A 12,878-nucleotide genomic window follows, 5' to 3' on the forward strand; every position below is an offset into this window, starting at 1 on the left:
AAATTCTCTGATTCAAATGATAACACGATCCTTCGGGTTGAATTTTATCATCTTGCATAGTACTTTCAACAATTTACTTAAGGAGCTGAAAAACAAAAAAAAATTCCTAAAGGACCAAACAGGGAGGAAGACTAGCTAAAGGGTAGGAACTGTATTCATCATCAGGACAAGGTGGGGCATGGTCTTTTAGTTTGCTCACCAACTCAAATCTTTCCTGGTCTCATCAGTACAAATAGCCATCCTTCCCAAGGGCTAGGGCAGAACATGAATTTTTAATTTTCTACTTCCCGGTCCCTGGAGATGTGTGCTTTCTCCGAATCCCATTTGCTGATATTTATATTTGAAGGAGGATTCAGGAATTATGTTGTTCAACTCTGCTGAGGGTGTGGATGGGATGGTGGGTTCTGAAGCTTGGGGGCAAACTGGCTTCAGGCTGAGGCCTTGGACAAAAATTACTGGAATAATTCCTCGAAACCTACTTTATGTCTAGGGAGGGTCGTACCAACAATTTGAGAAAGACATTCCCCACAATTTTGGGGTCTGTCACCGAAGGGAAGGGGGTCCCAGGAGGGACATGCACTTGGAGAGGGCTCTAAACGGTTGTGCAGTCTCCTGAATTCCTGTGAAGCTGGGAAATTCCTCCCAACACTTTTGACTCTCCCTCAACCACCCCTTTGATCATCTTCCCCTTAGATCTGCCACTGCCTGGGCACCTCAATAATCCAGACAATGCCAATATGCACTTTGTTTTCCAGCTGAAGACTGGTGGTCTGAGATCTCTGTCTAGGGGGCAGGTGAAAAAGCCTATTACAGCTCCTTAAATATCAATGTTTACCATGGCCAGAGAAAGATCCATGTTAGGAGATGGTCTTTTAAAGAGTTGTCAACACCAAGGATACTGCGGAAGCATACCATTGTTTGGGTTGTCTTAGGCTTAGACCTACAAGTAAACAGTTCGGGGATCAGACTTCGTAGGAAAAAAAATTCAAGTGTGTGTGTGTGCAATGAGAAAGAGAGAGACAGAAACAGAGAGAGAGAATGCATAGTGCTGTTTGTATTGTTCTCCTTATATTGTGAGTCTGTGGAAGGAAGGGATTGTAATTACCCTTGTTCGGCTCTCTCCACCCACAAGTGCCAAGGACAGTGCCGCATTACCCGAGGATATGGAGAGGCAAATTTCAAATTCTGTCATGGAAAAAGGCAAATCTGGCTTTCAGGAATTTCCCAAAGAACAAGATTAGGTACTACCAAATCCAATTTTTGAAACCAGAAGTCGCAAGGACAACAAGGAGCCTAGAAATCACTAAGGATGCAAATGTTCTGTGGAAAGGAAGAGGAGGATGAGGAAGAGAAGGAGAAGAAAGAGGAGAAGGAGGAGGAAGAGAAGAGGAGGAGAAAAAGGAGGAGGAGGAGGAGGTCTTTCAAAGAGCTAAGACCTCTATCTGCCTGAGCTCACCAGGGACAGACAGCATCAACGGAGGGACACCAAAGGGCAGATTTGCAATTAAAACAAGAATGGGGCATGATAAAGATGGATAGTCCCCCCATGACACTCACGCCTGAGAATGCGTGGCCTCCGTCTAGAGTGCCAGAAATGAAGGAAGGCTTTTCCTCCTTAGCCCGGGCCACCTTTTGCTCTGAATGGAAAGGCGAATGCATTAAAAACAACAACAGTTCGGACACTTACTTGGCTTGGAAGGCGTTGTTCGTTCCCCTGTGGTCCAGGTCGTGACAGAGGCAGCCTACAATCACGGCTAAAATTTCGACCTCAGTCAAGATCTCCTGAAACCCAGCTGTCTGAAGAGAGGAGGAAAAATGACAGTTGTAACTCCTGGGAGCAGGAAGGATGGGCAAGGTAGTCCAGCCAGCGACAATCAACTTTGGTTTTATACCACCATCATTTAAGCAAATGATTAACTGCCGCCCCATATAAACTATTGTATGCTGGGTGACCAGTGGAATAGCATAATATCCCTGCAGTGATCAATTACCTTCCTGTCATAGTTCCCAGTGCCTCCAAATCCAGGCAAGGGAGGAGGGGGGAGGGAGCAGGGAAAGAGGGAAGAGTTTATAACATCATTTACCATTTAAGAGGAGGCTGGATTTTTAGTAGATTTTGAAGGAAGGTAATAAAGGAGACCTGAACAATAGCATCCACATTTAATGATTGCCATGGTGATAAGACAACAAGAACAACAAATATGAGTTTAGATTTGGGTATCCTGGAGAACATTCCATGGAAACAGAAGGAGCTAACAGTCTTGGCTTTTAGGGGCAGCAAGATTAGAAAAATAATATTTTTATGGTAATGCTGGAGCTGCCTAAGACTGTCTATTCTTTCCAGTTTCAATATTTGTTGCAAAGAAACACTGATTAAATCAGGCAGGAAACTCCTTGAAAAATATACTCTGCTTGGGGACAGTCGAAACAGATCTATGATAATGAAATTTCGATTAGCTGCGATTTCCTCATGCTTTCATGGTAAGCAACTGGATGTATTCATGTTGCTGACTTTGTCTTGAATAAGCTGCCCAAGTCAGGACTGGGACTGAGGCATAGCTCTGAGAGGAATCATGCTCACAGTGGTTTTTAGTGAGAGTCAGAGTTTAATTTGGTCCTAGGAGAGGTGCCAGATTCTACAAGTGGGAAATCCAAAGCTTATTTTCTAAGCCTGTGGGTGTACAGCCTACAGGTGGGAGCAGTGTGGTCTAGTGGATGGAGTATGAGCCTGGGAGTCACGAGGACCTGGGTTCTAAAGTTGCCTGCTCCCCTTGTCAGCTGTGTTGACCATGGGCAAGACAATTCACTTAACCGTGCCTCAGTTCCCTCATCTACCAAATGAGTACCCATTGTGGACTCACTGTGTCCATCCTGATTAGCTTGTATGTACCACAGTGCTTAGTACAGTGCCTGGCACAAAGCCTCTGATTTAGATAATCTGTGCCAAATATTTTCCTTGTTTTTTTTATGAATAATCTAAATACAATTGAATGATTAATCTAGTACACTCCTCATTTAAGCCCTCTTTTTTTCCACGTCTCTCTCCCCTCTGCATCATCTGCGCACCTGGATCTGTACACTTTGAACACTTGATGTTCACCAACCCCCACAGCCCCACAGAGTTTTTATACATACCTGAACTTATTTATATTAATTCTGTCTCCCTGTCTAGACTGGAAGCTCCTTATGGGAGGGAACTTGTCTGCTAATTGTTTTATATTGAACTCTTCCAAGGCGCTTAGTACATACATGCTCCACACATAGTAAGAGCTCAATAAATACAATTGATCTGATAGATGATTGATTGCTCTCTCTCCCCTTCTGATGATGTCCAACACTTCATTGCCAATTTAGCTTCCATGGCATCACTGAGCCAAGGATTTGCAGAAACCTCTAAGGATGACCCAAAGATCTCTCCTGAATTGTGACTGATAGCCCATCATCATGTGGTTGTAATTTGGATTACTTTTCCCTCTAGTGTTCTCTTTACACCATCAGCTTTCTGAGTTCTTCCTGCAGTTATTCCCATCTGCCCAGCATTTCATCACCTGAAAGTGTTATCTGCATTGCCAAATTCATTGCAAAATAAACTCTTCCATATCAAAGATGAAATGGAAGCTAGCCAAAATGGGGGGGAAATTCCACTCTCTGCATGCCTTATATTGTACTCTATTGTACTTAGCACACTGTTCTCCACACAGTAAGCACTCACTAAATATGATTGATTGATTCGTCATGAAAAAGTAACCCTTGTTCCTACCCTTCCTTTCTTTTGGCAATGTGTTTAGTGGCTAGAGCACAGGGCTTGGGAGTCAGAAGGACCTGGGTTCTAATCCTCGCTCTACACCTGTCTGTTGTGTGACCTTGGGCAAGCCACTTAACTTCTCTTGCCTCAGTTACCTCATCTGTAAAAAAATGGGGATTGAGACTGTGAGTCCCAAGTGGGACAGAGACTGTGTCCAACATGAGGTAAACTGGTATCTACTCCAGCACTTAGAACAGTGCTTGGTACATAATGAGCACTTAATTAGTATCATAATAACAATTAATAATAATAATAATAATAATAATAATAATGGTATTTGTTAAGCACTTACTATCGTGCCAAGCACGGATTTATCATAACCTTATGCAAAACTATTTTTTTGCAATCCATACCTTCAAACACCAATTCTCCTCAACCATAAAGACCTCTAGCGATCCCACAGCTCCTCTTGCTAGTGCCCCATCTCTATGGCCCCATTCCTAATATTCATTCAGTTGTTCTTTATTGCGCACTTACTGTGGTGCAGAGCACTGTACTAAGGCGCTTGGAAGTGCAATTCGGCAACAGACACAATCCCTACCCAACAAGGGGTAATATCCTTGGCTGCCTTCATTTCCGCTCCACCAACTCTCCTTTTCATTCATTACAGTCCTCTAGACTGTAAGCTTCTTGAGGGAAGGGAACATGAATACCAACTGTGTTGGATTGCACTCTCTCTAGTGCTTAGTACACTGCACAGAGTAAGGAGCATGAGAAGCAGGATGGCAAAGCGGATGGAGCACGGACCTGGGAGTCAGAAGGTCAAGGGTACTAAGCCCAGTGATAATCCAATTCACTTCTTTGAACATTTGCCACTTGTCTGCTCTGTGACTTTGGGTAAGGCACTTCACTTCTCTGGGCCTCAGTCACCTCATCTGTAAAATGGGGGTGGAGACTCTGAGCCTCATGGGGGACAGGGACTGTGTCCATCTTAATTTGCTTATATCCACCCCAGAGCTTAGTACAGTGCCTGACACACAGTAAGCACTTTAAAAATGCCATAATTTGATTACACAGTCAGGCTTTTGACCCCTTTACTCCACTAACATTGCATTCCCTGTGGTAAGCAGTGACTTCCATATAGCAGTATCCAAAAGGCTAAATTCCAACCTACTCCTGCCTTAACCTTGCAGCTGTTTTTGAACACTGTTGACAGTGTACTGACCTGGTTTTCCTCCAGCCTCTCTGATCCTTCTCAGTTTGGTTTGCTAGCTCCTCTCCCGCTTCTCACCCTTGTACTTTAGGCATGCTACATGGTCTTATCCTGGATCCCCTCTCTTCTTGCTCTATTCTCTCTGTCAGGAAAGTCACCACTCACCTGGCTTCAGCTGCCATCTCTAGGTGAACAACTTTCCAATTTCTCTCTCTCCAGCCCTGATTATCTTTCATCTGAGCTGTAATCAGTTGACCTCATCCTCTTCTTCCTCCAGAATGTCTCCTCTTGGATGTCCACTGGAACCTCAAACTCAATATGTCAAAAAACAGCTCTATTCATCTTGCCTCCTAATCCTGATCCTCCTATATTTCCCATCCTGGTCAATGACACCACCTTCCTCCCTGTTCTGGGAGCTGACCGCCTTTCAACTCCCACGTTCATCTTCTGGATCTATCCTTTCCTCTCCACCCAAACAATTACATCTAGAAGTATTGCAGTTCGATTTCTGTATTAGTCTGCTCACTGAGCTCAATACCTCCAGCCTCTCAATCAATCAAACCTATATATTGAGCGCTTACTGTGTTCAGAGCACTGTACTAAGCGCTTGGGAGAGTACAGTGTAACAATAAACAGACACATTCCCTGCCCACAACAAGTTTACAGCCTTCAGGGGGAGACAAACATTAATACGGACACTCCATAAATACTCAGGAGGGATGAAGGAAACACCATATTTAATGGAACCATTGTCCCCATTGTACACCACAGTAGTCAGGACCATTCTTCTTCATCAGGACCTGAGTCTTGATCTCAGGCAAGAATTGAGAAATTATTTCCATGAATGCTTCCACGGGGCAGTCTCAGCGCCTTAGAAGCATCTTCAGAGTTGTCTTTACTAAAGGGACGTTCTTAGGGATAGTGAGTCAGGGTGACCGCTCAAACTTTGGCTAATCAATAGTGAGTCAGGGCGACTGCTCAAACTTTGGCTAATCGCTTCTCCCTTCACATTACTCTCTCCTACCCAGAATCCCGAGCTTTGTGGGCAGGGAACGTGTCTTCCAACTCTGCCGTATTCTCTTCTCCCAAAAACTTGGCACAGTGCTCAGCACAGAGTTAGCACTCAGTAAATACCATTGATTAACTACTGTGCATCCTCTCTTCCCTCCCTCCAACCCCAAAGTTAGCACTAAATCTTGATCCTCTCCATCTGTCACTTCCCAGACGAGAGACTCCCGACATGAGAGTTTCTAGCATGCTAAGTTTCGGTGGACAGAAAATTTTCCCTCTGAGCCGTGAGCCAGTGGAAGTAGGGTGCTGATTATGGGACATCAAAGGGGTAATAAATGGTCCTTTGCTTACTCCCAGCCTTCCTGACTGGAAGGGTTCAACCGGTATCGTAAAACCAAATAGGACAGATTAAGCAGTTTACCGTCACTGTAAAGATCTCAAGAATAAATTCAGTTTAATCAAAAATCTGATATTGGAATCAGAGAGTAGCCATCCTTGAGACGACAAACACATTTCATTAGAAAACCGTGTCGGAGCTGCTGGAGGCGCTGCTTTTCCCTAGAATGCTGAACACGATTATGTTTATACACTTTTTAATTTACGCGTCCGGAGAAAAAAACCCTCGCTCTGGATGATGGTGTGGGAGAATTTATTTTCACTAGAAAGGGAATGACCCATAACTCACGAGTGGCAGAGCTTAAAGTGAATTATGGAGGTCATTTTCTTGTGTGAGGAAATGAATTGGATTATCACTCGCCCTGATTGTGTGTGTTTTGTTATTAGCACACCAGGTTTTTAATTACACACAGCTTTTTCCAGTTCTTTCCTTTTAAAAATAAATGTTGATCAGGAGGAGCGGCGGGCAAAGAAAGAGAATGCTAACTCTGTCTTCTAAAAGTTGAGCCAGACAGAGCTCAGAGAAATAGTTTGAAACACGTTAAATGTTGGTAGAGTCATTTGGAAGTTGGTTTCAATGGAGTATTTGTAAATTACCTCCAGAGAATTCCTAGGTCAAAAAAATTCAACTCAAATGTACTCAAATTTAAAAATTTTCCCTTTGAATTGCAATGGAAACTATAATTTTGCAAACTAGAAGATTAAGAATTCACTGACAGCAAAGTGATCACAACAAACCTGCTATATGCTTTTTTCAAGTAATTATCACTAGGTTATTAAGAAAAGAGGATATTACTGCAATTGTCACATAAGAAAATCATTATTTATTTTTATCATTAACTTTATTATTGTTATGAATATTAATGCTAACTGTACAGTATATATAAATATTTTTAGAAGATATTTCATACCTTCTTAGGTACCCTTCTGATGAAAGCTCTGGGAAACTAAAATGATTTTCACCAAACCCTAGGAGGTTATATAGCACCTCACCTGAAAAAATTCAGCTTAGCTCCATTTCTGATTCTTAATAAGGACCTTTTCCAGAGGAATATTTGTGTGACCAAAAAACCCCACAAAAACACAAAGGCTTTTCTGAAAACTGCAGGCACCGGCAAATATGACATGCATTGTCTGCAACCTCGTGAATACGGCAGCTTTTCTCCCTAAATGTTTCCTTCTGCTCCCCAGTTTGAATGATCCATAAACCGGCTTATCTCTGAAAATAACCTTGTTGACAACACAAATATGGACTTAGCACACTTTACCTCCCCATCGAAGATTTAAGAAGCCCATAGTAAATGTCCTGGGGTTGCCAATGTGTTTTCTGTGATACTCAGTTATTATTAGTGTTTAAAGGCAATGCACTACTAGAGCTGCCTTGGCAGCACAATAATAAATTTTAATGTGATCATGTGCTCTTTCCATATCCAGTGAATTCTGCAAGATCATAATATTCTACATGAACCCTGCATGAACTTTCCTGGGAAACGGTGCAGGGACACAGTTCCTGTTGGTGATAGATTGTGAGCCCCATGTGGGACAGAGATTGGGTCCAACCTGATTATCTTGTATCTACCCCAGTGCTTATAGAACAGTGCTTAACAAACACCATCAGTATTATTATTGCTCTTGATAATTATTTTAACATGCAATACTGGACTCTGGGGCAGTCCACTCCTCTGAATACCCTCAGTGGCTAATAATAATAATACATACATAGACCATAATAATAATAATAATACTATACCATATCTATTGAGTGATTGCTGGGTGTTGGACACCTTAGCAGGTGCTAAAGACTGGATTGTTGTAGCTCTTCAGTGATACCTCACTCAAGAAACCACTGAACTTTCCCTTAAGAAACCAGTTTAAGCTGTCTGGTTGACAGAGCATGAAAACATCTTTTGCTCCTCTGTATAATGTTTTATTTTTTAAAAGTAAGACATGAGAAGCAGCATGCCTAGTGGATACAGCACAGGCCTGGGAATCAGAAGGACCTGGGTTTGAATCCCAGCTCTGCCACTTGCCTGCTGTGTGACCTTGGGAAAGACACTTCACTTCTCTGTGCCTTGGTTCCCTCATCTATAAAATGGGGATTAAGACTGTGAGCCCCATGTGGGACAGGGACAGAGTCCAACCTGCTTACCTTGTATCTACCCCAGTGCTTAGTACAGTGCCTGGCACATAATATGTGCTTAACAAATACCACAATTAAAACACAAACAACTCTACAATTATTCCTCAACTCTGAATTATAGGGATTCTGTCTGAATTTACAAAGTTGATCAGTCACTCTTTTAAGGAGTTTATTATTTGGTGGGCTTCTGTAAATACAAAGGATTAGTTCCAGTGGGCTTAGCTTTTAGGATTTGAAGTGCCAGTAATATAATTTACTGTGTAAGCCTTGCTCCCAAGAATATAAAGCTCACCATTTTTAATTTTCAAAGGTTGGTCCCTCTAAGGCCAGGGACTATATCTTAACCTGCATTTTGCTGGTTCGTAGACTGAGTCACCAAGAGTTTAAGGTCCTCAGTGGATCAACAGAAGGGCTTCTAACAAAATGTCACGACGCTTTCTATTTCATTGGGAATTAATCCATTTCAAGTGTTTACATTTTTCATTGGCAAGAGAGCTTAAAGATAGAGTACCCACATGCTAATGGGTTCTTTGGATGCTACACTGTGGGCTATGTAGATTTACTATCCAGTGGCAAACATAATACAGCTTCCCTGGCCCAGAAAAAAATGGGTTCTAAACAAAAACGTATCAAATGCCAGGTTACTGACAACCCAGGTATGGGCCAGATCTTTCATCATAGTGGCTCAAGAAAATGAATTAGGGCAACTTTCAGGCCAAGTCAACTCACTAGTGTCCCCATTAAAAAAAACCCACAAAACTGCTCCCCCACATCTTTCTTTGTGGAGGAAAAAAAAAGGCCTCTTCACCCAAAGTCAGACATCTCAGAAAATCTGCCTTGCAGCTCCCTTCTGAGGAAATTTTTACCTGACAAATGAAATTCTCAGATGAATTCAACTCATCTGCAAGATCATCGCTCTTTCCCTCCACAAATAAGCCGGAACACCTTCCAAGCTTTGGCTCAAACTTTCCGCTCAAAATGCAAAAAAAAGGTCACCTATATGGTCAGTGAAAAATTTCCACACTCAGCAGTGACTCCGAGCCAAGGGAGATGGCGGCCCACCAGATAAGAGCAAAGAGCTTTATTCGGACTAGTTGTTGGATTCTTTTCCTGAAGCGATCTCAAGTTTACCCGAGAGATTTCAGCGATCCTTATCTATTAGGAACATTGCCCTTCCGTAGCATTCCAAGTCCCTGCCTACAAAGTCTGTGCCATTCCACTGCAGTCTGCTCAATCCTCGAATAAACAAGTCACTCCTGGATCTCTGAAATCTAATTTGCGAAACTATCTGCTGGTGAGGGGCCTCCATTCCTTCAATAAATTCAGCAAGTCTAGCAGCTCAATCTTTTACCCAGAAATCTTCCCGCGCCAACCCTCGTGGCAGAAAATCCAATCTCTGTTTACCCAGAGTCCAAAGTAAACACGTCCTGTGTCCATTTTCATAAATTTTATCTGATTTTATCATCTGGGTGTATTAATGTGTCCCGGTGTTTTACGTTTTAGCTCATGAGAAGAAAATATTTTTAAAGTTTTATTTATTTATTTATTTATTTATATTAAGCAGTTAGAACTGCTGAACCCCCTGTCATTCATGATGCCAAAAGTCCCACATCATACATTGTACGGGAAGGAGTTTTGAACAGTGGAAGTGCTTTGTGAATGATATAATGAAAATAACATCCTAGAAATCATCACTCTATGAGTCTGAAGGTAACAACAGTTGTGGACTTTATTAAGCCTTTACTGTGTGCTAAGCGCTGGGTTAGATACGATACAGTCAAGTGGGACACAGTCACTGCTGCTGAAGATGACACCTCCCACTGTGGGCAGGGGCAATTGGAAAGAGCCATGACTGACCAACGTAAGTCCTTTCCACGCCATGAAAACACATGGGCTTTCCTTTGGTTTGCAGCTTTGACTTCTCTTTGAACAGCCTGAGTTGTTTGCCAAGCAAAACTCCCTTTTGAAACTTTCACCCCCTGCAACGCCATAAACCTTTGAATTTTCCCTTCTGCAATTTATGGTTTATTTTTGAAAGGAAACGTTCCTGTGGAAAACCGTGGCTTGCCCAAATCTACACAGGGGAAGACCCATTTAGGTCCCAAGTTAATATTCACAGAGGTTGTGCCGTGCAGCCAGGATTAATGGCCCTGAAGCCAGCCTGTCTGCCCTCCCAGCCAGCCAGACCCCAGCATATCCCTCCTCAGTGACAGGTAGCATTTTGCATTCCCAGTGGTTGGCCCCGGCCCCTCATGCTCTGGGGAGCTCCAGGAGCATAAGGGTCCAGACGGGCTTTCAGCAGGTTGGGGGAGCAGTACGAGAGAGCAGCTGTTAATCAGGAGGACACCGGCAGACATGACAGGGGGACACAATCTCATGACCACAACACCCTGTCTTCACCAGATCAACCTAATGCTTTAGAGGTTTACTGCACTGAAGGCAATATTCGATTGCAAGCTCCGTGGGGGCATGTGACCGTGTCTTTTTTGTTTGTTCATTTCCTTAGTACTGTGCTCTGCTCAGAGTAGGTGCTCGATCGATGCTATTGATCAGTCAGTCATATTTATTGAGTGCTTACTGTGTGCAGAGCACTGTACTAAGTGCCTGATGCTGCTGAGGAATAATAATGTTGGTATTTGTTAAGCGCTTACTATGTGCCGAGCACTGTTCCAAGAACAATAGTAATAATAACAGTAATAACAATTGCAGTGATGATTAGGTGTTTACTTTGTGCCAACTACTGTGCTGGGATAGGTATAATATAATCCGATCAGATGATCAGACACAATCCCTGTCCCATATGGAACTCACAGTCTAAGGGGGTTGAAGAAAAGTGATCGAATCCTCATTTTACAGCTGCGGAAACTGAGGCCTGGAGAAGTTAAGTGACTTGCCCAAAGTCACGTAGCAGGCAAGGGGGCAGAGCTAGAATTAGAACCCAAGTCTCCTGACTCCCAGGCCCGTGCTCTTTCCACTAGGCCATATTGCCTTTTGATGAGTAGCCATAAGAGACAATAGTATTGACTTAGTGGAAAGAGCATGGGCCTGGGAGTCAGAGGACCTGGATTCTAATCCCAGCCACTCGGCTGCTTTGTGCATCAGTTACCTCATCTGTAGAGAAATGGGGATTAAATCATCCTCCCTCTAATTTAGACCTACACTTATATCGTGTCGAACCTGATTATCTTCATTCTACCCCAGTGTGCTTAATACAGCACCAGGCACACAGTAAGTGCTAAACAAAAGCTATTAAAAATAAAAATGAAAAAACCCTTCTGATTCCAAATTTCAACTGTCAGGAATGATTACAGTTGGGGCTTTTAAGGACCATGTGGATTCTGTATTTATTTTTTTCAACTTGCCATAAAGAAGACTGCATTGCATGGCACTCCCAGTCTGTAGCCATTCCCATTTCCACCAGTTTAGTACATTTGGTGCAGGATCTCAGTGTCTTTTCACAGAAAACTGTTTTCATCGCATGAAAACTTTGCAAGGAGGACGCACAAAAGATCAATCCAAACCACCATCTGTTAGCTTGTCAGTGATATCGACAGTTTCTACAGCTCTGAAAAACATTGCCAAATATGCACTCCCCAAACCAGACGTATTGCTATCTGGTCTGTTCCCAGGGTAAACAATAAATACCACAGTAAATGCCCGAGAGAAAGGCTGCTGGAGGAGGATTTAGCAGGTGAGACCTGAAGAGCAAAGGGCTTCTCTGAGGCCCGGGTATTTACCGTTAGCATTGCAAACATCAGCTGGCACACATTGAATGCATGTCTCCAGTTGTGGTACAGTACCATTCGGTAATTCTTCCTCACCGTCAGAAGCCACCTGCATAGGGTCTGAAATGAGAACGGAGGACTCTGTGTCAATCTGGAGCCCAAACCCCAGATCGACCAATGCGTCACAGGGCCACAGATCACTGCCCGAATCCGAAACTTACCTCGTAGTCTATTTTAAATTTCTGGACCATTCCTAGCTCCATGAACATCCGCAGGGCCGCGGTAATCATGGCGTCCACATCAAGGGAGAAGTCATTAAAATGGATGTCACCAATGGCCAGTTCTGACACCGGTGGGATGCTGGCGGCCTAAGAGAGCGGAAGACAAAAAGGCAACTACAGTTCCGCGGTTTCTCGCTCATGCCCAGTGCTTATTGGAAGAATCCCATTCATCAGGCTTCGCCCCCACTTACTAAACACTGAATAGTCATCCGCGTTTTATTTCTGAACTATTAATGCTCCAAACAATTTTTTAAAAAGTTAATCTGAAGATAAAATACGCTTACGCTGGAGCTAATGTGCAGAATTTAGAAGAGGGAAATGTCTAGTTTACAGCAGTTGCTGTAACCCAATATATTCTAATGCAGAT

At 43.1% G+C, this 12,878-nt stretch overlaps 1 protein-coding gene across 4 annotated transcripts in view; it reads right to left on the bottom strand.

Moving 5' to 3' along the window:
* The window catches only part of PDE11A (phosphodiesterase 11A), a 98,314-nt gene that overhangs the window by 37,582 nt on the left and 47,854 nt on the right, over positions 1-12,878 (bottom strand). For all 4 annotated transcript variants that reach the window (XM_007671281.3, XM_007671280.3, XM_029072583.2 and 1 more), the window contains exons 10-12: positions 12,452-12,598; positions 12,243-12,350; positions 1,688-1,797 (exon numbers count right to left, since the gene is read on the bottom strand). In XM_007671281.3, the coding sequence (XP_007669471.1) occupies positions 1,688-1,797; positions 12,243-12,350; positions 12,452-12,598 (365 nt within the window). The remainder of the gene's footprint in view (positions 1-1,687; positions 1,798-12,242; positions 12,351-12,451; positions 12,599-12,878) is intronic.

The sequence above is a fragment of the Ornithorhynchus anatinus genome, chromosome 9, assembly GCF_004115215.2.
Source record: "Ornithorhynchus anatinus isolate Pmale09 chromosome 9, mOrnAna1.pri.v4, whole genome shotgun sequence".
NCBI lineage: Eukaryota > Metazoa > Chordata > Mammalia > Monotremata > Ornithorhynchidae > Ornithorhynchus > Ornithorhynchus anatinus.